Source organism: Aphis gossypii, unplaced genomic scaffold (assembly GCF_020184175.1).
Source record: "Aphis gossypii isolate Hap1 unplaced genomic scaffold, ASM2018417v2 Contig00432, whole genome shotgun sequence".
NCBI classification, from domain to species: Eukaryota; Metazoa; Arthropoda; class Insecta; order Hemiptera; family Aphididae; genus Aphis; species Aphis gossypii.
In genome coordinates this window covers 25,602-51,518 of record NW_026083102.1, presented here as the reverse complement: position 1 = coordinate 51,518, position 25,917 = coordinate 25,602, and the positions used below count along the sequence as shown (strand labels likewise).

Below are 25,917 nucleotides of genomic sequence, written 5' to 3'. Positions count from 1 at the left end.
CAATTATTATCCTAATACAGCAACGCCAGTTACCACATTTTGTTTACCATTTTATTATATTATTAGTTACCCCTTTTCCTTTAGTATTAAGTACACACACCCACAATCATACACACCTACACACACCACCGCACACTAGCACTCTTTGGTCTTGCTCGGCGACCCCGTCCACTTCCTTAGAGTCGCTATACCTACACGCACACACTTACACAGGTCGGTCGGTGTGTGAGTGCAACGGCAAGCATTTTGGTGACCGGGCGCCACGGCCTATTATTGTCCGTACCCGGCCCGTACATTTTTTTTTTTTTTTTTTTTTTTTTTTTTTTTGAGCTTGTTTTTTCTTTCGTCGTTGAGTTGCTAATAGGAAGATGGTGTTAGACGAGTCTACGCAAAGAGTGCTATCAGAGCTTCGAAGGTCGCGAGGTGTAGTGAAGGCGTCTCTCACGCGCGTGCGGAAGTTCGTGGATAATTTTAATCCATTGGAGCAAGCTCTATCCCTGTTAGAGTTTCGTCAGGAGGAGCTTCCTCGTATTTGTAAGAAATTCGAAGATATACAAGCGCAGTTAGAGCTTATCGCCGAGGATGCCGAGAAGGAGGAAGAAGAACGTGATTGTTTTGAGACAGAATACTTTGACCTTCGTTCAAGGATCCAAGAAATTATAAATGCAGCCAAGCCTCAGAGCTCGACGGCGCTAAATTCTTCCTTCAGAACCACTGGAAGTAATAAGCCAAATTTAGCGCCCATCGCATTGCCGAGTTTTAATGGTGATATAAAGCATTGGGTATCATTTTATGACGTATATCGCGTTATGGTGCACGATGAGGATATGTACTCACCAGCGCAGAAACTTATGTATTTGCGTTCATGTTTGAAGGGACCAGCATCGGAACTGGTGCAATCAATTCCTATAAGCGATAGCAATTATAAGGTTGTCATAGAGCGATTAAAACAAAGGTATGATAATCGAAGTCTTGTGATACAGGCCCACATAAGGGAATTATTAAACAGTCCAAAGGTAGAAGCACCGTCAGCCAAAGCACTTCAAGCACTCCATGCTCATGTGTGTACCCACGTTGCTGCACTCCAGGCATTACATCAACCCGTCGAACAATGGGATGCTTGGCTGGTGACCATTATTGCTTCATGCATGGATGGTGCGACTGCACAGGATTGGGAATTACGAAGAATCAATAATGACTTACCAAAATACGAAGACCTCGAAAGGTTTCTTTCAATTCGTGTTAATGCGTTTGAGAATTCAGAGGCGTGTATGAGGAAATCAATAATTGTTCCCAGCAGTAATGATGCTTCAAAAAAATCTTTTAGCACAAAAAAAAGTTTGGCTGTAACGGAAGGAAGTGTTAGATGTCCGCAATGCTCGGGTAGTCATCAATTGTTTAGGTGTGACAAGTTCAAGGCTGCAACAGTGAGTAACAGATTAACGTTGGTTCGAGAATCACGTCGAGGTCACCAAAATGTACGGGCCGGGTACGGACAATAATAGGCCGTGGCGCCCGGTCACCAAAATGCTTGCCGTTGCACTCACACACCGACCGACCTGTGTAAGTGTGTGCGTGTAGGTATAGCGACTCTAAGGAAGTGGACGGGGTCGCCGAGCAAGACCAAAGAGTGCTAGTGTGCGGTGGTGTGTGTAGGTGTGTATGATTGTGGGTGTGTGTACTTAATACTAAAGGAAAAGGGGTAACTAATAATATAATAAAATGGTAAACAAAATGTGGTAACTGGCGTTGCTGTATTAGGATAATAATTGATATAAGTATATGTAAAAAATTCACAGCAACATGTAAATATAAAATAATAATTTGATAAACAAAGAGATAATAATTACGGCCCTTCTGGCCCAACACGTAAAAATATAATTAATTTAAAGCTTGCCGGCTTGGCGCAACCAATATAAATAATAAAATAATTGTGACAAAATAAATACCAATAATAAATTAATACGAAGAATAATAATAAATAAATAAAAAAACTCACAATTTGTGGAGCACTGCTGGCCAGCCGCTACCTAAACTAACCTATGAAAAATTAACACACACAACACAAAAATAATAATTGAAATAATACACAACAAGAATATAAATAACAAAATTAATAAATAAATGGTAACACTTGCAGCGATTAGCGCCAATAAAATATAATAAAAAATTCAGCGATTAGCGCCAAACAATAAAATAATAAAAGTGGCGATTCGCGCTCACAAATTATATATATAAAAAAGGTGGCGATTCGCGCTCACAACAATGAAATAGTAAAAGTGGCGATTTGCACCTACAAAATACAATTTCGCCTAAGACGATTAACGCACGGGTGAACGTTATTGCGACAACGCTGGAGAAAAGACTAGACTTTTATAATATTATATTACGACTGGGCCGGCCTGAATCCTTATAATTTCGCCGGCCGCGTTAATAAATAATAGTCGCCAGCCGATCCGGCGGCGTGCGATAGCGATTTAATCTGCATATTATATAATAATTCACAATACAATTATACAAAAATAAAAACATTAATTATGTGATGTGTGTGTGTGTGTGTGTGTGAGTTTGGTCGGCCGTGATGTTATCGCTGTTATGCGACGCAAGAGCACTAAACAATCACTAATACAAAATGTTTAATTATACAGAAAAGAGACACATAAATTCATAATTATGGACTTCGAGTTCTCAATGGTGAACAAGACAAGCATGGTTGTCATCTCCGGAGCTATATCCAATAGCTTAGACCGTTTTAAGATTAGGAAACTGGAGGGACGACCTCTTTTGCTACCACTTAACGAAGAAGCTCGACCTATGGTGAGACGGAGCTTCAGGTGGCAATAAGAGAGATAAAAAGAGTGTTCAGAGTAAAAACTGATCTGAGAGATGCTTGTCTGGACCAAATGAAGCAGAGTTTGAATTCGACGAAAAATAATTTAACACGAGGATATATTGACAGTTATATACGTAGAGGTAATAAAGAGAATGTGATAGTAGTATGGAACGGACATTCGGACAAAAATATTTTAAAAAGATTAGATTTAGACCATTATCCAATGTTAAACATAACGTGCTACGATAAGTATTTTAATAAAAATTTCTATATCAGTTTGAAAAATTAGGCAATAAAGAAATAATTTTCGAAGTAGATATCGGTACATATAATAAAACAGGAAGGCTACTTAATTTAGTAGAGACCCATGATATAATATGTAAAAAGAAACACCATACTACGTATGCGCATGATCCGAGAATGGATGTCAAGTATACTAAATGTATATTTGATTATGTGATACGGAAACAGCGATATGAAAATCTAATAAAACATTTCTAAAAAAAAATATATAAACAATAACAATAAAAGTAGTAATAAAACAAAAACAACGGTTACATTAATAATCGAAATACGAACGTAAAATTTCTTTTTCAGAAATTCATAATTCTATAAATTACAAATCAACTCTACGAAATAAATAATAACCAATAATGGATAGAATGGAGCAATTAGCTTCGGCAATATCGTTTACCATAGAAACGCAATTTCATATTAATCCAACACAGGGAGAATGGCATAATTACACAGCTTGTTTTGATTTTCATATAGTTACCGCTAATGAAAATATACTCGTACCTTACGAGGATGAAACTATATTGGAAATGATTGAGGCAGCCAAAAGATTTTTGTATGATATGGCGTTAGACAGAGAATTTGGTGAACCATACTGTTATGAATTAAACTATTACCTCGAAATAATACAGAATCCACGAGATATATTGAATTACAGTAGATAAATGTATGTCTAGAATGAATTGATCAGGTAAAACGAAGTGGTTGGGGCTGTACGAAACACCTATCGACATAACATTTGACATATGATCGATGGGGTGGATTCTATGGCATCCCCAATGAGTAAAGAGTGATCAAGTAAACGTATTAATCAATTAGGGTTGTTGTCAATGTGGACGACGTACTTCAAATGATTAGTATGTCATTCCATGGGCAGCGAATCTTGATTGAGTAAATAAAATAAAAAAAAAAACATACAAACTGGAATGATAATAAATATATATATATATACTTAGATTTAAGAAAACATACTGTACGAATAAGTTACTATTGGGATATGGAAATAAATTTGAATTGTGGGGAACTTTATAGATTTTGTACTACTAATATATTATAATAAGTAAAAAAAAAAAAAAATATTATTTATATTAATTAATTTACCATATAAGAAACTATTGTAATCAACACATTATACTAACCACATATTTTATTGGAATTATCAAATCAATTATAATCACTATATTGTACTATTTACTAACACTATATTTTATTGTAATCACAATTATAAATTATAAGAAAACTAACCAACATATTTAAAAATATTTAATCCAACCATATAATCATTAATTATATTATAATCAGAATATTTAATCAAACTATTTAACCATTTGTAAGTGTAATCAACCCATATTTAATCAAAATTATATATACAACATATACATCATATATTCATATTATATAACGAAAATACTTTAAATGTAAAAGCATACAGAGGATTGTAATGTATGTCTTATATCAATGACTTGTAATCGATTATTGTAAACACTATAATATTGTAATAATTTGTAATTTAACTATTTTGTACTGAACTTTGAAAGATTTCTGTCTTTGAGACATAAACCTTTTTTTTCGTGGGGAGGTGCAACGTGCTCTGATACTTATATTAAATATAATATATAAATTACATTCTGTAGCCGACAATAATCTAACATTGGGGGTGCAACAGACACTTTTTGATGAGGGTGTAACAATTATTCTTATAATTGGATTCTAAAAGTGAGCAGGTGATATCAAGTACAGATTTTCCTAACCGTGAACGATTAACACATTAACGTAGGAATTGTCGATCATCAGCGGCGGCGGAACGGCGTGAGAACGCTAGCCGCAACGAAAATATTATATTATAACAATTATATTATGCGGCGGCATCGTGCAGGGTCAAAGGCAGATCATCGCACGTACGCTTGCCACCCGGTAGGATAATATAGAAATATAATTACCACCCGATAGAATAATATAGATGTCAAAATGACGCACGTCGTCGTTCAGATAATGCAAAGCGTGGGAAGAAGCGGATGCAGGTGCAGATGACCATCAGGGATCTGAAGGTACCGCGGGAGTCCCTGGACGATATATAAGGGGGCCCAGATTAGGCACAATTCAGACGTGATCCACCAGAGTTAGCGCAAGCACCTTCACGTCACCCAGTTTAATATTTTATGTCTCCTGGACTTAGAATATTTTTCACAAGTTTTATTAAATTAATTAATTGGACTTAGAACAATTTTAAATAAAAAACACTTAGAATAATTTCGAGAGTTCAATTATTTCACAAAACCTTTTCCAAATCGACATCATTCAACTGATTGTACGTGGCACGTTACACCATTAACGATGGCCTGTTTCAAATTTCTATAGTGAACTACATAATTAAATTTCGATTCTAATGTTGTTAATAGTTTTTTTACTTTTAAATTGGGAGGACATTTATTCTCAGGTAAAAATGGGAAATCATTATGATTGTCATGTAATTGTTTTGGATAAATAACATCTACTTCTAAAATATAACCATATTCAGCATCATCTTCAATTTGTGTTATATCTATTGTCAAATCGTTAAACCATTCAAAATTTTTATGAGGTAAAGCAGATAGCATTGATTTTCCATATAGATTTACACAGTCCAAGTAAGCTAACCACGTTACAGGTTTGTTTGAATCATAATTAATATTTTGAATATTAGGAATGTTAGCTTTTACATGTCTTTTAACTGAATGACAAATTCCACCACGTAATCCGTTCTCCAGAAAAATTTGAAAATCATACTGTTTAAGACGTTCTAATTTAACATTAGTATGTTTTAACATACAATCGAATGCAAATCCTGGAGTGGTCATAAAATGTGAAGCATCGAGTTTAAGTGTTTGTAAACAAAGATCTCTAAAATTTTCAAAAACATCAGAAAGTAAACATACATCTGTTGCTAAGTATAAGTCACTATATTCTCCTAATGTTTTTATATTAAACTTTTTCCAAACCTTATGAGCATGCGCATAATTTTCATCACTAATATCTTCATCTTTTAATGAATTATAAAAAAACTGTTTTGGTGGTAAACAAGTTTCATTTAATTTATTAGGATGGTCAATATATTCATAAGGAAACACACCTTTTCGTGTAACTAAATTTAATGTCGACAAAGAAAATATTTTTAATGTTTCTCTAAATCTAGTTTTGTCTTCAGATAAATTATCAGCTAGTGAACTAAGAGACTCTGACATAAAACGAAATGTATCAATACATTTTATATTGAATTTATCTTGAATATTTTTACTAAATGATATATATTTTTCTGATGAATTAGGTATTACATGAATATCATTTTCATTACAACCAAGTTCACGAACAATAAAATGACTGTCATAGACTAAGTTATGAAAGTATATTGGAATAAATGAAACATTAGTTAATTCAAAATTACAATTTAAACAAACAGCTGATCTAAAACGTCCTGTAAAATGATTATGATCTCTTACTTTAAATAAATTATCGTTTTTAAATGATTTGAAGCAGCATTCACATAATCTAGCATTTTGAAATTTATGCTCTTCATCAACAGTTAATTTGTCCATGGGTATATTTATCTTATAAAGATTCACACTTTTGAACCTATATCTATCATTGTCTTTATGAAATGTTTTGCTGCATTACGATTTCTATAAACATGAAGTTTTGTTGGAATTTTATATTTTTTTATTAAATATTTAGGTATACCTAATGTCATAATCTATTTTTACGTAAAATGCATAACTTATAGGTTTATGTTTATGAGTTATCAATGTCTTAGTTTTAATGTCTTGATTGTTTATTATAGGTTTTAAATAACATTCGAAATCAGAATAAATTACTATAGGTATTCGTTGAGATCTTTTAAAATTTTTAAAATAAATAGTATCGTCATTCGTCATCACCGTTATCAAACATTACAGGTCTTCCAAGTTTATGTTTTCCACAAATTTTTTTATGTTTTTTTAACCCATCAATACCCCATAGTTTGAATTTACAAGGAATATTACTAAAAACTGTAAAACATCTTTTACATATAATTAATTTAGATTTATGTTTCGTCTTTAGATTACGAATAAGTCTACAAAAATCATTAATAAAACAATAATGTGACGTTATACCATTATTAATTAAAAGCAGATCGAAATGGTTTTTACTTTCCACATTATTCATATATAATGGGAAAACAACACTTTTATTATCTAAACTAAAAACATTAACTGATACATTATTTAAACGTTCAAATGATTTAATTTGATTAACTGGTGTCGGAAAATCGATACAATGAAAATTTAATCTACTTTTTTTTCAAGTATTTTAAAATATTGATTACTAATTTAGTTTTATCTGAACGAGTATTATATTTTGTTAAAATTGCATATTTGAAACATTTGTTATCATTATTTTTTACATTTATAACAGCTTTCTTATTCCTTATACATTCTGGTAAAATTACATAAGAAGATCCGGTTAAAGGGTTTACAATATTGATTCTTAATTGTAATGCATCAATTGAATATAAACTCCAACCACTTCCTTTAGTTACAAAATTACTTTCCTCTTTGTTAATTTTATCAAACATTTTTTTTAATAAATTTTCGAAATTTGAATTTGTATATGCCAACACATTCACTGTTTTAAATGAAATATCTCGGTATTCCTGTGTTAACACATGTACATAAACACAGTCGAGATATAAGTTAAATTTAATACTAGTTTGTTGTGTCATTTTTTTTAATTTACAAACAATCATTTCAAAACCGTAGTCAAAAAATTGATTAAAGTCTATGAAATTATAATCGTTTTTTAAAACAAACGTTTTTGAACATTTTTTAAATCGATTTAATTGAATAAGTCCGCTTCTAATTACGTTCATACGTGTTCTTTTTGATATTACATTTCGTTGTATTTTACTGTAATTAAAAATAAATACATAATAATAATAATAATAATATAAAATTTACCATTAAATAACAATAAATAAATTATTATTACTAAATAAAAAAAACGTATTAACCATTTATGCTTATTAAGTCATTATTTATTATTATTACAATCAATAGCGTTGACCATTGAACGATCGAGGTTAATTTTTAAAATATTACTGTGTTACTAATTACGATCTTTTGTTATTAAAGATAAGTCAATATTATTTCATTATTTTATTTAATATGAACTGATAATATTGCTTTTTTATACATAAATAATTAACTTAGTAGGCTATAACTTTAAGCTGATCTGGTTTTTTTTTTCAAAATTTTGTGTAGTATCAAATCTCTGGTTTGTATATATATATATATATATATTATATTCATTAATCTTATTCATCCATCAAATGATATTATGAAAGGTCGTTCTCAATGTCGTTTAATTTTAGATTTAATGTAAGTCTGCGATATAGCTGTAGAAATTAAGTACCGTAAATTGGGGTGACATTGATAATGACGGGTGACTTTGATAATGTTGTTTTTTTTCATTAAATTGTACACTATGGCTACACTGTTCGGAAAAAAATAATTTTTATTGTATATATTGATAAAGAAATAAGGAGCGTCTAAACACAGGAATGCACCTCACGCATTCTGCGCATGCGCGTAATTTATTCACCACTATCATTATATTAGGCTGTTATCAATATATCATATCAAATCACTATAATACGATAATAATTAATAATATGAATTATGAATCAATATATCAAAATATTTTCCTGTAGAAAATATTATTGTAAGTACTATGTCTCATATAATATATAATATAATAAAATAATAATAATTAAAGTGTTAAAATAATTTACAGTTTGTCATTCCATTTTAGTTGATAAAAACATGTTAAATGTATAAAGTATAATAAAATAGTAATAATTAAAGTGTTAAAATAATTAACAGTTTGTCATTCCATTTTAGTTGTTAAAAACATGTTAAATGTATAAAGTATAATAATAATAATAATAACCAAAAAGTTTCAATTAATTTTACTTCTTAAAATAAGAATGTTCAGTTTCGTCACAACTTAGAATATAATTTTTTTTTTGTAGTAATATATTATTGAGATGTTCAGTTTCAACTCTAGTTGGTTTTGATAATTCATTTAGTTTTTCTTGTTTTTTTTTTTTTGTAGAGAAGAATGTGTCTTGTGTTTTAAGTTTTTTATTTGGTGGTTCATTTATTGTCTTACTAAAATCTTCAAGTGTCTCGTCATTTGATGTTGCATCAATGAATGCTTCTATAGAGTTTAATTGTTTTAATGCTTGTTTAAGATGTTCACTATTTTTTATATTGTTTATTTTATTGGCTAGGCTAATGGCCTTTTCTTTAAATTGTTCTTGCATATTAATTGTTTTTTTATTCTCCAATGTCTTAATATGAACTTGTATTTCATCATCTTTATTTGAAGTTGCATCAAAATTATTATTTTCTATACCTGCTGTTGACAAAATAGTAATATCTACAGAATTTTCTGTTGACATTGTCTTTAGAGCAACATAATGTATGTGCTTACATATCATAGACTTTATCTGATAATCAGGACAAGAACATTGAAATGTGTGGATACATACCTTACAATTAGAACACATCATTGGACAACATACATCATCATTATTTTTTTTTATTTTATAAAACTGACTTGGTGTATATTCACTTTCAACACTCCAGTTATTAGCACTATCCTGATTGATTGTAAGGTCAAGTAATGTACTCTTATTGTGTCTTTTTTTTATTTCTTGTATCCTTGTACTTGTTTTTCCCTTAGTTAATTTTATAATTCTTTCAACTTTTTTATCACGGGTATATCTCTAATAGTTGTTACACTTTTATCTAACCGCCCAACTTTGCAACCATTTAAATAGTGATATTTTATTGTTTTGTGCATAGATTCTAGATGCATATTACAATTTACACCTAGATTTTTCCGATGACAATATGCCCACAAACCAACTCTATTTCCATACATGCGATCAAAATATATACCAAAGTCTCTAGTGTCTGGATCATTCATTAGCTCATGGTTAAATTCTTTTAAAGCATTGTTAAATTCATTTTCATCACACATTGATTGAAGAACTTTTAGAGATTTATATATAGTTTCTTGTTTTTCCTTTCGTGTAGGTCCAGTTATCTTACAAATGTTTTGTCTCCAAGCTCTATCTACATGCCATGAACATAATAAACGATGGGGAACTGAGCCCATTGCATTTTCCCAAGCCGAATAAAACGTCTCAACTATATCAGTCATAAAAGTATCTGGACTTATTATACCTACTTTATTTTTTATAGTTGAAAACATAACTGTGTAAATTTTTGTATCCTTTAAATTTGTGAACATAAAACAACATGGAAATCCAGAACCAAAATCATCAATCACTAATAATGTAACCAACTCAAAATCATAAGCATTAAGACCATGTGTACCATCAATACATACTATTTTTCCATTCCCAAATTGTTTTAACATATGCATTTGACTAGGGTCCATTAATATAATGCAAAAGTCTTTTAAGTCCAATATGTTGTTTCCATCTACTTCACCTATTATAAAAAATTAAAAAACTACTTTAATATTCAATGGTGGTTTATCCTAAAGATAGGCCTGTGTGCAAAACTATAAAAAGTCCCCCTTCCTACATCTATTTGTTTTAAATAATATCTACTTGTATCTACTTACAACATATAATTAAATTACCTATATATTTTATTATAATTAAAAATATATAAATTATATGTTATGTATTAAAATATTAAAATAAATTATTGTTATATTATTAACCTTGTTTTTTGTAATATATAACTGGATTATTTTCTCCTTCTTGTTTCATCTGTTCTACCCAAATATCAACACTTGTGGCATCATTTTTATGTAATTGACCATCCTGTATAGTGATATTGTACTTTTGTTTGACATTGTGCAAATCGGCTCGTGTAATAAGATCTTCTCTTTTTAAGTTACTCCCTATATTGCCTCTGAAATCATCCAATATTCTTTCCATTGTCACACCTTGTGATAATTTAGTTGCAATTTCATGCTTTTTTGTAATTGGTAAACTAATATGTTGAAGTTCACTTTCTTGGTGGCCATAGTGATATTTATAAAATATTACATCACAACTACTTTTATTTAAATGCTCAAATAATATTATGTGACTTGTACAGTTGATATTAATTTTTTTACTGCCTTGTGATTTTATTGATCTTTTAGAACTATCAATTTCTTTATGAACACCTGATCGACCACACTCATAATAACTCCTATGGCCATCTTTTGACTTTTTTTTCCCCGTCTGAAGGACATATTCACATTTATTGTTTGATTCATACTCTTTTAACCAGCTGTTAAATTCTAGATTTTAATGAATTGTATATTATTAAAAATGATTAAAAGCATAATTTTACTAACTAAACCATTATACATACCAGATACATTTGAAAAGTTAATAATTTCTTTTTCAATACATGTTCCATGATGATCATTTAAATGATTAATTAATAATACTTTTTTAGAAAATGTTAAATTAGGACAAGTAATACATTTAGATGATTTTTGTTTTACTTCATTGTTATATCATGTTATTTTTCAAATGCCTTGTAAGTGTAAACTTAGTAGAAAATTGACTTTTGCAAATATCACAGTTAAATTCCATTTTTTATTGTATTTAAAATAATTGTAGTCAAATATTATATAAAACGAAAAATCATTACACTTTATATTTGTCATTAACACCAATAACTATCTAATATACTGAGATGGCTTTTAATAATGTTTATTTATATCTACATTTTACCCAATTACCTATTTGAACATGTCATAAACCAGATTTTATCAAAATTTATTACCAAAAGACTATTTACTAAATGTTTTATTGAGTATTAACAATACAATTCACAAACATCTTAAACATACAAATTCAATATTATCTAATATTTATATAAATGGTATTATCTTAATTGTAAATACTTAAACTACATAAAATATAGGTAACCATAATTCAAATTGTTGAGCAGTCGGATTTCATATTTCCATTGTAGACAAGTTTGAATTATCAAAACCAACTAGTGTTGAAACTGAACATCTCCTATAATATAATGCTAAAAAAAAAATTATATAATTATTTTAACACTTTAATTGTCATTATTGTATTATATTATATATATGAGACGTAGTACTTACAATAATATTTTCTACAGTAAAATATTGTTATGGGCGACGAGATATCAATGTGTCTCCCAACGTGACGATGGAGATGCAAACAAGAGACGCCACACAATATATAAGGAAGCTCAAAGACTAGCAACGGCAGATAACTATCAAACCTGAGAACTCTCACGACACTCAACCACTTATTATATTAGTTACATGTACTTTATTTATTCGTAATAAAAACATTATTCATTAAGTTGTAACTTTCATTCTAAATAACATTTGGATTTTCGTCATTCCATTCAAATTCAAAATTATTAACTTTTTGATATATTGATTCATAATTCATATTATTAATTATTATCGTATTATAATGATTTGATATGATATATTGATAACAGTCTAACATAATGATAGTGGTGAATAAATTACGCGCATGAGCAGAATGCGTGAGGTGCATTCCTGTGTTTAGACCATGAAGACTAGAGATAAGGAGGCCAAACACTGCTGGCCGCCTGCACAAAAATTGGTTCTATAAAACATCGCACACTAATTTCTCCACCAGTCTGCGTGGCGGTCAAATCCGAGGCTGGCTCGGAGTATAATTAACCCGTATAAGATAGGGACATACTCGACTTTATTACATTTAAAAAATTATAATTAAAAAAATAATAATCGTATTTAAATTAGAATTACACCATCGTATTCAGCGCAAATTTATCTTTAAGAATGTTCTATATTTACGTAATATATGTACATATAAATAGTAAAAAAAAATTTAAAAAAAATGTAAACCGTCACGTTTACATAATTATTTTACAATATAATTTTTATTATTATTTACAGTTTAGATACTTTCCTGTTTTTTTTTGTTTTTTCTTTGCTAGTCATCGTATCTTTATAATTGGCTCTTTTGACAATAAAACACATGCGCATTATTAAAAAAAATCGCACAATGGCTTTAGAAAATTCTTCTTTATGATCTACACAACCGACCAATTGGATTGAATCCCCTTGTTCAATCATTTCCGTAATAGTTAGTAAAGTATTCATATTAAGTTCTTCATTTTTTAATGCTTCTAGTGTCGATTTTTCTAAAGTAGAAATTAAACTAAATAGATTATTTGATGAATGTATTAAGTTGCCCTTTGATCGCATGTCTATAAGTTTGTCTCTAGATGAAGACAAACAATCGTTTCTTAAACTAGAGAGACATTTTTTACACTTAGTAAATCGGTTTGCCTTTCTAGCTATATAACCTGCTAAGTATGATAATACTTGACTTGAAGTACTGGTAGACCTATAATCATGGTCATGCATTAATGCTATAACGTCAGGAAGTTCTTCAAACTGGCCTTTGTCTATAATTGAATCTAACTCTCCTTCTAGTGTATCTTTTGTTACATTCACATTTGATAAATCTTGAATATTTATTAATGTTTCAATCATTTCTCCACCAGTTACATTACTATTTTTTGGTGGTTTAATTAATGAGTATGTGCTGATGAGACGAAACATTTGAATAAATAAGACAGAATCCGGATGATCATTTGAACCACAAGCACTTCTCATCATACCAAAAAATCTCTAAAAACAAAAATAAACTTTGCAGTAGACAGCATTTAAACTTTTAAGAATAACAGAATAAAATATTAAATTATTAGGTACCTCAAGAGCATCTTGGTTCAAGCGAGAAGTCATAAGATATGTATACCCACATTCATTGACCAAAAACTGTAATAACTCCAATGACGCTTTTAAAGAAACTTTAAGTCCATAACATGTATTATCAGTAATAAATTCATAATTTAAACTTTTGGCTCTAGTTTCCCAATCCGTCAAGTAGATATAGAAATCTTTAATGCACTAAAATATTGAAGAATATTCATTTTTCCCAATTATTTAATAGGAAATTACAATTTATACAATATAATATTATCTAATTATTTTACCTTTTCTTCTATTGAATTTATTTTTAGTGCTTGTCTGGGAGTGCGAGAGTTCATTGCTTTGATTAATGTGTTTACTTTATTAATTAAAACTATGCTATTATTACAGTCTTTTAGATTTACATTTGTTGCACTATATAGCTCCATAGCTATAGCTGTATCATTACTGAAAAACTAAAGAATATTAAGATTGAAATACTATTGTACTTATAAATACTTTTTATTGCAATTGTGTAATCTAAACTTATTACGCGAAATGCTCGACCAACATTCATTTTTTGATAAAATTTTGGATGTATGTCTTCATGTTGTAATTTTGACACTTTTAGTGAATAATCAAACAACTTTTCTTCATCAACTACTGCTTCCCAATGTTTGATTTTAATGCCTCCTTCTGGTGTCTAATATTATATTAAGATTATTTATATTATTTATTAGTTTATACCTACTTCATATTAAATAGTCTTATTTTTAAATTATAATCAATGATTGTAAATTAAATGTACGCATTCAAAAAAAATGATCATGTTAATTTCAAACACTGATAGTTGTGCACATAATTTAAATATTTACCCAAGTTTCTCTTCGTTTTATAAGAGAATTTCTAAAATTTTTTATCAAATGTGGGAAATCAGACATAAACCACAATCTTCTTTTTTCATCACAGATATGTTCACAGCTTACAATACTTTCTGTTATACCAAATTTATTCCACATACTTCTGTTCCATTGAGCTCCATCTGTGGTAACAACATCAACGAAAAAACCAGACTTCTCAAGAAGAACGATGGCTTCTATAATGATTTGATGTAAAACAGAACTATTTGCTGCACCTTTACTTAGGAAGCATGCCACAGCTTGAACCCACGTCCCTCGAAAAGGTTGAAACATGATGACTAATGCATGATCTCCTCTAACATTTTTTTGGTGTTCTGGTGTGTGCTTTCCAAGATCAGTAAAACCATTTATTTTCAATGTTTTTTTGTCAAACACCAATTGTTCTGATACTTTCATTTCATCTAAGAGTAATGTTCCTATAATAAAATAATAAGAACTAACATTTTACAAATTATAATGCATACATTCAAAAAAAGATTATAATTTATAAAATATAACTACCTACAACTTATAAGTAAAACACAATTAGTAGTTACCTCTTCTTTCTTCAGGCTTCATGTGGAAAGATTTTTCTTTTAGAGAAGCAAAAGTGCTAGACTGAAATCCATAAACACCTTTTGTGTGCAATAAATATTTTTGTAAAGTTTCTATGGTAGGTAATGGTAGAATGCCATGAATTCTTAGGTGTTCGTATGTTTTTCTACTTTTAATTCTTATTAGAATACATTCATAAATCCAATTCAAAGTGTACCTTCTTCCATTAGCTCTAGAAACTTTTGATGCATCTAAACATGCCTTTACAGCTTCTTGTTGACTATTTGGTAATAGTTTAATTGCTTCCATTATTGGTTCAAGATTTTTAGTTGCACATTCTTTTTTCAGATAGTCTACATTAGACCTCATTTGGTTTACCTGAAAAAGTACACATTCATAAGACACAAACATTTAATACCTTATTATTATATGATGAAACATTATTAATGTCTATAGTGATTGAAGTATGCCATTTGAACAATTAAATAATAATAATAATAAATAATATTATTATTGTAATTACTTTTATTCTAAGTCTTGCATTTTTTCTTTTCAGGGACTTAGCTGTATTTTGGTTTTGTTTATTTTTTTTAAAATATGGTTTCAAAATCTTGTTACGGTATTTATCAGCCATTCTTTTCCTATCTAATCTACATTCAAAACAACTTTTACTAAGAAAGCCACGTTGGCCATCTTGTCTTATGATGTAACCTTTGCATAAATTGGATTTTCTACAAATGGTAATTTTAATCACAATTTTAATTGAATGTAGGTATTTACTAAAAAATATAAATATTAGTTAAATTACCCAATCATATTATTTGGAAGCATTAACGTCCCTTGACAAATAATAAAATCGTGAACTTTTTTAATACATGCATTTAAATCTTTTATACATGTTATTTCATCAAAATTTAAAGATTGTAAAGAGATTTCACTATTGTTTAAAAAAATCTGTTGGACAAAACAAAAATGTTGGATTAAACATAATAGGGATCTATTATTTTTAAAGGTGGGTCGAACTTAAAATCTAAATGTCGAAGCAGTTCAACCCACCATTAATAATATTACTACATAACTAGCATTAGCAATCAAATATGTATACTTAATATGTAGATATACAGGTATGACTAAATATAGTCATCAGAATGATTAATTAATTAAAAATTAATAAGGTACAGTATTTTTTAAAAATATTACCTGGATTTTTAAATTTTCATCTATAGTAATTTTTTTTTCTGACCCTAATTCCCAACGTACATAATAAATGTGGTTTGGTAGTAAGCCACATGTCCATTTATTGTCAGGTTTATGTATTTTATCTCTAAGGTCCAGTAGTAACTTAAAGTTTAAACGTGATGTTTCAGAATATTGTACCTGAGTATTTCCTGTTGCTTTGGTAGAATCTATAGCCAACAATTGGAGCTTGGGTCTCTTTGAACAAATAAAATTATCAGGTTTTTTTTGTGGGGACTTTCTTTTATTTGCTGGGGCAGTAGATAAATAAGATGGTAGATTGGGAAAGATTGTAGGTATAGCTTTATATTTTAACGTAGGCTTTCCTTTTTCTATTTTATCAACCTTACCACAAGGGAGCTTTATTTCATAATATTTTTCAATATCACCTTCTAAAAAATGTAATTCACATACTCCACAATTTGGGGTAAGTACCTTATCTTTTCTTGGGATCGCTTTGGCCCATTTATTTAAAAGCTCAGGGTCCTAAAAATAATATGGATATTATTATGGGTATTTGTATAAATAATACAATTACTTACCTTTGGTGCTTTAAATATACTTTTATTTCGAATGCCATTTAACAAATTATATTTTTTTTCTTTAGAATTGCCAGTTGAACACCCAGGGGCATAACAATTTCGACTCATTTTTATCTATTTTAATATCTAAAACTTAATTTAATTTTAAAAAATGAAGAACATAACACGTAAAAATATCGAAAACTTTAAGTGCTTATAGTTATTTTAAGCTTTTTATCAATAATTCCTCAATTTGATGTAATCAATCGGTATCGTCAAAATAGAAAATAATATGCACCAGTATAAATGTAAATATGTATAAATTATATTGTAAAATACCTAATTATATATAATAATTATGTAAACGTGACAGTTTACATTTTTTAAAAATTTTTTTTTACTATTTATATGTACATATATTACGTAAATATATAAAATTCTTAAAGATAAATTTGCGCTGAATACGATGGTGTAATTCTAATTTAAATACGATTATTATTTTTTTAATTATAATTTTTTAAATGTAATAAAGTCGAGTATGTCCCAATCTAATACGGGTTAATTATACTCCGAGCCAGCCTCGGATTTGACCGCCACGCAGACTGGTGGAGAAATTAGTGCGCTATGTTTTACGGGACGTTTTTTGTGGTAGAGTTTGGCCTCCTTATCTCTAGTCTTCATGGTTTAGACGCTCCTAAAGAAATATAGTCTTATAATGATAACGGTTATGATACGATTTATCACCAATTATTTTAAACGTGTGTTATCTTCAATCTCAACGTTATTTGAAATGTAAAATAACAACGTTTTAAAATTAGCTGCGCAAAGTAAGTACAAATGTTATTTAATTATAATTTTGTAAGTTAATTTATATATACATATCATCATGATTCAAATCATACTATGTTATACGATTTTCGTTCATTATGTTGCAAACAATTAAGTGTTTATTGTCTTAGGGTGACATTGATAGTATTGTTGGGGTGACTTTGATAATCTTATTTATGTTTATATTTCATGTATTTAAATTATTTTAGTGGTTCGTGTGTACAAAAAAAAAGTGGGCAGTCGCCCATATGCTAATAATACAGATGAAGTTGTGGAAGAAGCTCTTCAAAAAGTTGCTGATGGGGAACTTTCAATTTTAAGAGCAAGTAAAATTTATAAAATTCCTTATGGCACATTATACAATCGTTTTAATGGGAAACATGGTAAAAAACCTGGAGGACAGGCAATATTTAGTGATGAGGATGAAAAAAATATGATAGCAGCTGTATCAAAATGTGGTGATTGGGGATTCCCTTTAACTTTAATGGATTTAAGGTAAATATGCACAGTTTGCCTGTATTACAATTAGTCTTAAAATTAATTAAAATTATCTTGTTTTAGATTAATCGCAAAATTGTCACTAGACAAAAGAGGGATAATAGTTCAAAAATTTAAGGATAACCTTCCTGGTGATGATTGGGCAAGGAGTTTGTTAAAACGACACAATACAATGACTCAAAGAATCACTACAAACATTTCTCGATGTCGCGCTGAAGTCTCCCCTGCTACAATAAATTCATATTTTGATAATTTGTCTTCAGTATTAAAAGATATACCTGCTGATAATATTTTCAATTACGATGAGACCAACCTCCAGGATGACCCAGGTAAAAAAAAGTTTTTATTCAAGCGTGGTACAAAATATCCCATACAAGTTCAAAACCACTCTAAAAGTGCCACCACAATAATGGTATGTGGGTCAGCAAGTGGTATTCTATTACCACCATATATAATTTATAAGTCTAAAAGTTTGTGGGAGTCTTGGACTAATGAAGGACCCAAAGGATCTCCATGCTGTGAGAGTCCTTGCTGCTCAAAAGGAACCAGATATAATTGTACATCACACGGATGGGTGGATGGTATCACATTCAAAGAATGGTTTTTCACCTTATTTTTGCCTCACGCAAACCGTTTAAATGGGCGAAAAGTATTAATTGGAGACAACCTTGCATCTCATTTTAATCCTGAAGTAATACAACAGTGTGAGGAATCTGGTATTGACTTTGTATGTTTACCCAAAAATGCAACACATTTAACTCAACCACTAGATGTGTGTTTTTTCCGGCCTTTAAAACAAAGTTGGAGATTTTGTTTGAACGAATGGAAAAACCGTAATACAAGTATGCAATCTATTCCAAAGTCATCGTTTCCAGCATTGGTAAGTAGTTGTCTTCAACGAATAAATGATGTTGGAAGCATATCAAACAATTTAAAATCTGCATTTCGTGCCACTGGAATTTTTCCATTAGATCGTAATGCTATTTTACAAAAGTTACCAAAAGAAGATGATCCTAATATTAATGATATTGTTGTTAATTATTTAAAAGATAAACGATTTGAAAAAACAGACAAAAACAGAAAAAGAAAAAAAATTAATGTTGTTCCAGGGCAGAGTGTGACCTCGGCCATTTTAAATAAGGCAGATAGTGATGATGATTCACCAAATGCAGTTATCCCATATATAGACACAGATTCTGAACATGAGCTAGAAAATGAAGATGAGGTTCCAGATTATCAAACACCAACTAAAGAGACTCTAAGCATTGGTAATTTTGTGTTAGTGAACGTTCAGTTAGGAAAACGAAAAAAGACCATTTATGTATATGCAGCTGTTATCAAGAATATTGTGAACAATGTATATACACTCAATGGTCTTAAATCATTAGATGGCATAAAACAAACTTTTAAAATCCAAAACGATGATGTATTTGATGTTGATATAATGCATATTATTGCAATTTTAAAAACACCAAAACTGACAAAAGAAGCAAATTATATTTTTTCACAGCCACTCTCTGATGTCAGAGAGGCATTGTAACTGAAGACTATTATGACTGAACTGTTAAACTGTACGTTCAGTCTGTTACCTACCAATATATTATAAACTCAAGACTGCCTAGTAAGTTCCTAGCTAAGTCAATTTAAACATATTTAAATGGATGTACATATTTATTATTTTATTTTGTTTTGTTTTTTACTTAGAAATTATTATGTTTAAACTGTTATACTTGTTAAGACTAATATTTATATATACTTGGTTTTGTTTTGTATTTTTATTTAAAAATTGTTATATTATCCTGTGTGTTCAGACAGGTTACAAAGTATTGTACCTAACCTCAAGACTCCTAGTAACTAGTCAAGCCAATATAAATGTATTTAAATGAATTTATTTATATTTTAATATTTTAATACTTTGTTTTATTTTGTTTTTAATTTTGAAACTATTATAAGATTTTTACTGTTTCACAAGACTGAGTTGGTCAACTTAATAAATTGTTATTCACTTAAATGCTATTTTATGTATTTTTTTATTTATACAAATTAAATATTCATGTCAATCTCACCCCATACCACATTTTATGTTATAACTCAAAAACTATTTGACCAAATTTAAAATAATTTGAGATTTTTAACTTTCATACCATTACCAATAGTTTAATAATAAAAAAAATAGGGGTATCAAAGTCACCCCAAATTCCGTTTGACTTTGATAGCTACTTAAAAAAAAATTTTTAAAAAAAACTATTCATTAGAAAAAAAAAAAAAAAATTAGGAATGTTGGTAAAATAGTACTTGATACGACGACATTATTTTTAGATCTGTAGCATGAGTATTAAAAAAACTATGCGAAAAAGAAGAAAAAAAATCAACAAACTTTATCAATGTCACCCCAATTTACGGTATTAAATCGACATGTTAATTTGTTAAAATGAAAATCGATTGTAATTATTTTTAACGGATGAGGTTAATTTTTCAATATTAGTATAATGTAAGAACTTATATTATTTTATTATTTTACTTAATATAAACTGATAATTGTTTTTTATACATAAATAGTTGAAAATACATTTCGTTAATTTTACATCACTAACTGCGTCGTGTATATAAGTTATATCATGGTTTTGATTACAAATTGAATCATGAGTTTCCTTCAACGATAAAAATCTACCATTTTTAATTATATAACCTAATTTATGGTTTAATATAATTTCATTACTTTTAAAATTAATTAATTTTAAATAAAATACTCTATTATTATCAGTATCGTATGCAGTCATATTCAACATTATATTTGTATTAAAACCTAATCTTTGTAAAATATTTTTATCTGAATTACCATTCCATAGTAAAATAATTGCATTTTGGTTATTAAAAATAAGATAGTTTTTTAAAAAGCTTGTAGTTAGGTTCGACGTTTTTGATTTCATAGCTAAATGTAATTCGTTTAATATAACTTGAAGCTGATCTGGTTTCTTTTCAAAAATTTTTAGTAGCAAATCTCTAGTTTTTATATATGAATAATTATTCATTAATCTTATTCTTCCATCAGGTGATATTATTAAAGGTCGACCTCGTAGACGAATAATTTCAGATTTTACGTGAGTCTGTGATATAGCTGCAGAAATAAGTATTAAATCTGTACGTTGATAGTTGCTGAATTCAAAATCAATTATAATTATTTTATTTTTGGTTTTTGCCTGTAATTAAACAACATCAATTAATAGTGTCATAGTATTATTTTTATCTATGTTACTAAAATATATTTTAATAAAAATAAAATACTGATTTCATAATTTTTTATTTTATATAAAATTTAGATTATTGAATGTACTTTAAATATTTTATTGATTTATTTTTTTATTTATGCGTAATATGAATTTATTTGATATTAAATATTTCATTCTTCATCTGATTTTATTTCACTGAAATTTTGAAAAATATTAAAACATATTTTTTTTATAATCAATAATATAAATATTTTATAGTCACATAACTTATTATTTTTTAAAAAATATATAAAAAAATAAAAACAATCATATCTTTTATATTTATTCACTAAGACTAGCAGATTCACCATGCAGCTTAATTAATCTATAATGACACAAACAATATTCAAATAAAATAATAATTTTTAACTTTGATTTTATATCATATATTTTTTAATCTGATCGTGTTTTACAACTTTTATTATATATATTAAATATTGAATTTGAATTCAACCAATTTTATTTTTTTATATTTTATTCATTTTATTTATATTTTCATATTATACGTATGTATTAATTTATATTTAAAATATTTCATTATTCATCTGATTTTTTATTTCACTGACATTTTGTAAATTATTAAAACATATTTATTTATAATTAATTATATTTGTATTTTATCTTACTTATTGTTTTGCTGCATAGTTTGATGAATACCTCGGTCCATGTTGTTGCGTTGAATAAGTAGGTTTTAGTTTATCAATTAAAAATGAATTAAGAATCAAACTGTTTCTTCAAATTAATATTGTATTTAATTTAGATTAATTTTATAAAACTTAACTAATATCAAAAACCTTGCTTGATGATAGTTTGTAATAAAGTCAGCGACTTACACAAGTACTGAAAGACTGAGGATAATAGACTATAACCTACTCAAGAGCACTTTGTAAATGACTATAAGTCTAAAAACATTGAATGATTATGAACCAGATTTATAGTCTGATCCAGTGGTGTGATATGTGATCACGCCATATTTCACTTTGATCACAGATATTTTTATAGATTAGGTAAAAATATGATCACGCTATATTAAACTTTGACTACAGTAATTTTTTATAGATTAGGTAAAACTATGATCACACCATATGATACCACAACCTTACAAATCTGTATATAGTGATCAGTAGACATTGATTATAGTTAGTTTAAATCTCAACATTGTCTATAAATTTTATGTTTCGTCGTTTCATACCGTAATATACGTTTGCTACAAGTCGATAACAACCAAGTAACACAATTTGATCAGGTAAATGTTTTTTAAACAATCTGTTATATTAAAAATTAAACTTACTGATTATCATTTTTATTTAAGGTATATTTAATATATATAAAAAATAATATGTCGTACTATACTAATGTATCTGCAGGCGAAAGCTCTTCAAATGATGATGTAAGTACCTATACCTATTTGTTTATGTATGTGTGTGTATGATATTAATATATTATTATTAAATAATAGAATGAAAGTAGTATGCTATCAACACTATCATCTTCTTTAAAACCGGTAAAAATGCAGAATAAAAAAAGAAAAAATGATACTGAACCAAAAGTTGTTAAAATGTCTAAGGCTGGAAAGGTAATAATTTGTATTGTATTATTTTTTTAAATATTACACACACACCCACACACAACCACACATTTCATTTTTAATATAAATATATATGAATGTATAGCAGCGAACAGAATCAATAGAGACGTACAAGGATGCCTTAGCTAGTGTAATTTCGATGGAAATATTGAAGATAACGTTTCTAACTCAATAACATTGACGGAAGGAAATTACACGTATACGATTCAGTGTCCAGTAGCGCCAAAATGCGATGACTACTACGTCATTCAACATTATAAAACTAGTGTTATAAAGGACATTCCGTCACTTGAAAGGTAAAAACCATAATAAAAAAAAACAATGATTAAATGATGAACTATAGTTAAACAACAGCGATACAATCATTTATTGATCACCAGATTATTTTTTTAATTTGACCGTTACCTATTATTATTCAACACAAATAAATTATTAAATTCTAATTAAAATAATAAGATTGAGGATTTTATCGTTGATATTTAACTATAACATGATTAAATAATAAAACATATTACGAATATTATTAAATAATGATTTTTTATAATAGATGAAAACATTCTGAAGCTAATGTAAAGTTGTACACCAGCAATAACTTTCCTGCTGATAACGAAATATCGATCAAAATAAATGAACTTATTCGCACAATTTTAAATCGATGTTCATCGGATCCGAAACGGAAGATTGTGAAAAACAGTAAAAAATAAAAATGCAAATATATTATTTTGTAAAAATTTTTATTGGTAGTATAAATTATGACATTTAATAAAATTATTAAAATTGATAAAATTAATTAATCTTATTCTTTTACTATAATATTGAAATCAATTCTTAGAGTAATTATAACAATTATAATGGTATAAAGTTCAATACAAATTTTATTTTAAATCGACATTAAATCATATAATATCATATCTGATAGTGAATTATTGTGGAATTGAAGTATTTCATATATAAAACAAGAATCATCGTTCTGTATACAACACATGCTAAAGTCAAAATTTTGAATATACTGATTAGTAAAATCATTTCGCTGACAGATGATGGTAGAATATTGATGTCTGCTCTAATTAATGAATATACGGTATCAAAAGTTAACTGATATGAAACCAACTTTTTCTGCTTTTCTACAATATGTGAATCGATACATTGTGTTGTAATTGTTTTAAACGATGTAAATCAGTATATGATAAGGTAATAAAATGATCATTAACATGCAATTTAATAGTTAACTGATTTAAATTGACTGAATAATATATGTTATCAGTTATTTTCACACGTTTACAATTAGTATGTAGATTATTAGTTATTGAACTATAATTGCTATCACACATTAGTGTACACCACTGAAGTAAATCGAAGGTTAACAATTTTTTAGTAACATTACATTCTAGTATTGCAATAACAGAAATCGTTTTATTAACCAAAAATCCAACCGTTACACTTTTCTTGTTAAAAGGTCTAATACTGAATATTGATTTTGCGACAACAATTGATGAAATCATATTGTATGACGACGTGATCTTTTTGATACAGACGATTTCTGATGATAATTTTCAAAAACGAATAGAAATAAATGTAATAACTGAAATAAACGTAAAACACAGATGTTATTTACACATATATGATCGTTACAACACATATTTATAAACTAAGTGTATTACTTGTACATGTATGGTTATATACTAAACTGATCACATTAAAAAAAATTGAAGTGAACGTGAAATCAAATCAAATAACGTGTGGAAGGGAGAATTACTTACCTGATCTGTCGAACCCGAAACTGCAATTTTTTTAAATCTAATATATTTAATTATAATTAGACGCGTTATCTTACTTGACAACAAGTTCACGAGGTATAAAATCAAATATTAACACATTTAAGTTGATTAATTCAATATTTATTTTGAAATACAAATAAATTATAAAAGTAATAAGAAACATCAAAGTAAACTAACAAGTAATATCATTTGATTTAGACTTACAATCACAAACATGGCTAGCTTTTACATATTCGTTTTTTACATTTTCTATAAATTCATTTCCTTTACATAGTAATACAAATATACATTTAGGATTCCATTTTGCGTGTTCGACCCATGGTATATCATCGTTTGACCATTTTTGTAAGACAAGTCCACAGAAAAAACATTCAACTATATCACCTACACCGGTATATTTTAAACCAGATTCAGCTAACGAATATTTATTTTGACATGAAGTAGATGGATATGAGTTATATGTTTTTAATCTTGACATAAATGTGGTATAATCTGAATGTACTGGATATGAATTATTTCGCACTAAATAAACTAAAGATGGAAAATCGTTGGAAAATTTCTGTAAATTCATGGTTACAATAAAGCTTAAGATAAATACTTTAAAAAAACAAATCAATAAGCTAATTTACCAGAGAAATAATAAAAAAAATATAACAATACTTAATTAAGATGTATATCAAGATAAATACTTAAAAAAAAACAAATCAATAAGCTAATTTACCAGAGAAATAATAAAAAAATATAACAAGACTTAATTAAGATGTATATCAAGATAAATACTTAAAAAAACAAATCAATAAGCTAATTTATCAGAGAAATAATAAAAAAAA

General features: G+C 28.2%; 4 protein-coding genes, 1 long non-coding RNA gene and 1 pseudogene across 5 annotated transcripts; 4 read left to right on the top strand and 2 right to left on the bottom strand.

The window, feature by feature from the left end:
• The first annotated feature begins 368 nt into the window (after positions 1-368).
• Positions 369-1,502, top strand: LOC114119840 (uncharacterized). Its single transcript, XM_050209212.1, has one exon. The coding sequence runs from the start codon at positions 369-371 to the stop codon at positions 1,500-1,502; it is 1,134 nt and encodes a 377-aa protein (XP_050065169.1).
• A 1,158-nt stretch (positions 1,503-2,660) lies between these two features.
• Positions 2,661-4,066, top strand: LOC126554110 (uncharacterized; annotated as a pseudogene).
• Positions 4,067-9,557: 5,491 nt separating this feature from the next.
• On the bottom strand, positions 9,558-11,544 carry LOC126554109 (uncharacterized). Its single transcript, XM_050209216.1, has 2 exons — positions 10,901-11,544; positions 9,558-10,662 (listed from the first exon to the last, which is right to left on the bottom strand). The coding sequence occupies exons 1-2, from the start codon at positions 11,118-11,120 to the stop codon at positions 9,893-9,895; spliced, it is 990 nt and encodes a 329-aa protein (XP_050065173.1). The 5' UTR covers positions 11,121-11,544; the 3' UTR covers positions 9,558-9,892.
• A 6,321-nt stretch (positions 11,545-17,865) lies between these two features.
• On the top strand, positions 17,866-20,833 carry LOC126554108 (uncharacterized). The gene is made up of 3 exons (XM_050209215.1): positions 17,866-17,953; positions 18,164-18,449; positions 18,516-20,833. Coding segments are annotated over exons 1-3 (1,764 nt in total). The 5' UTR covers positions 17,866-17,952; the 3' UTR covers positions 19,993-20,833.
• A 2,103-nt stretch (positions 20,834-22,936) lies between these two features.
• Positions 22,937-23,279, top strand: LOC126554116 (uncharacterized). Its single transcript, XR_007606608.1, has 3 exons — positions 22,937-22,967; positions 23,034-23,111; positions 23,181-23,279. It is a non-coding gene; the product is annotated as an uncharacterized LOC126554116 (long non-coding RNA).
• A 1,980-nt stretch (positions 23,280-25,259) lies between these two features.
• LOC126554115 (death-associated inhibitor of apoptosis 2-like) lies at positions 25,260-25,751 on the bottom strand. Its single transcript, XM_050209221.1, has one exon. It carries the CDS (start codon positions 25,656-25,658, stop codon positions 25,260-25,262), a length of 399 nt encoding a protein of 132 aa, XP_050065178.1. The 5' UTR covers positions 25,659-25,751.
• Between the last annotated feature and the right edge of the window lie 166 nt (positions 25,752-25,917).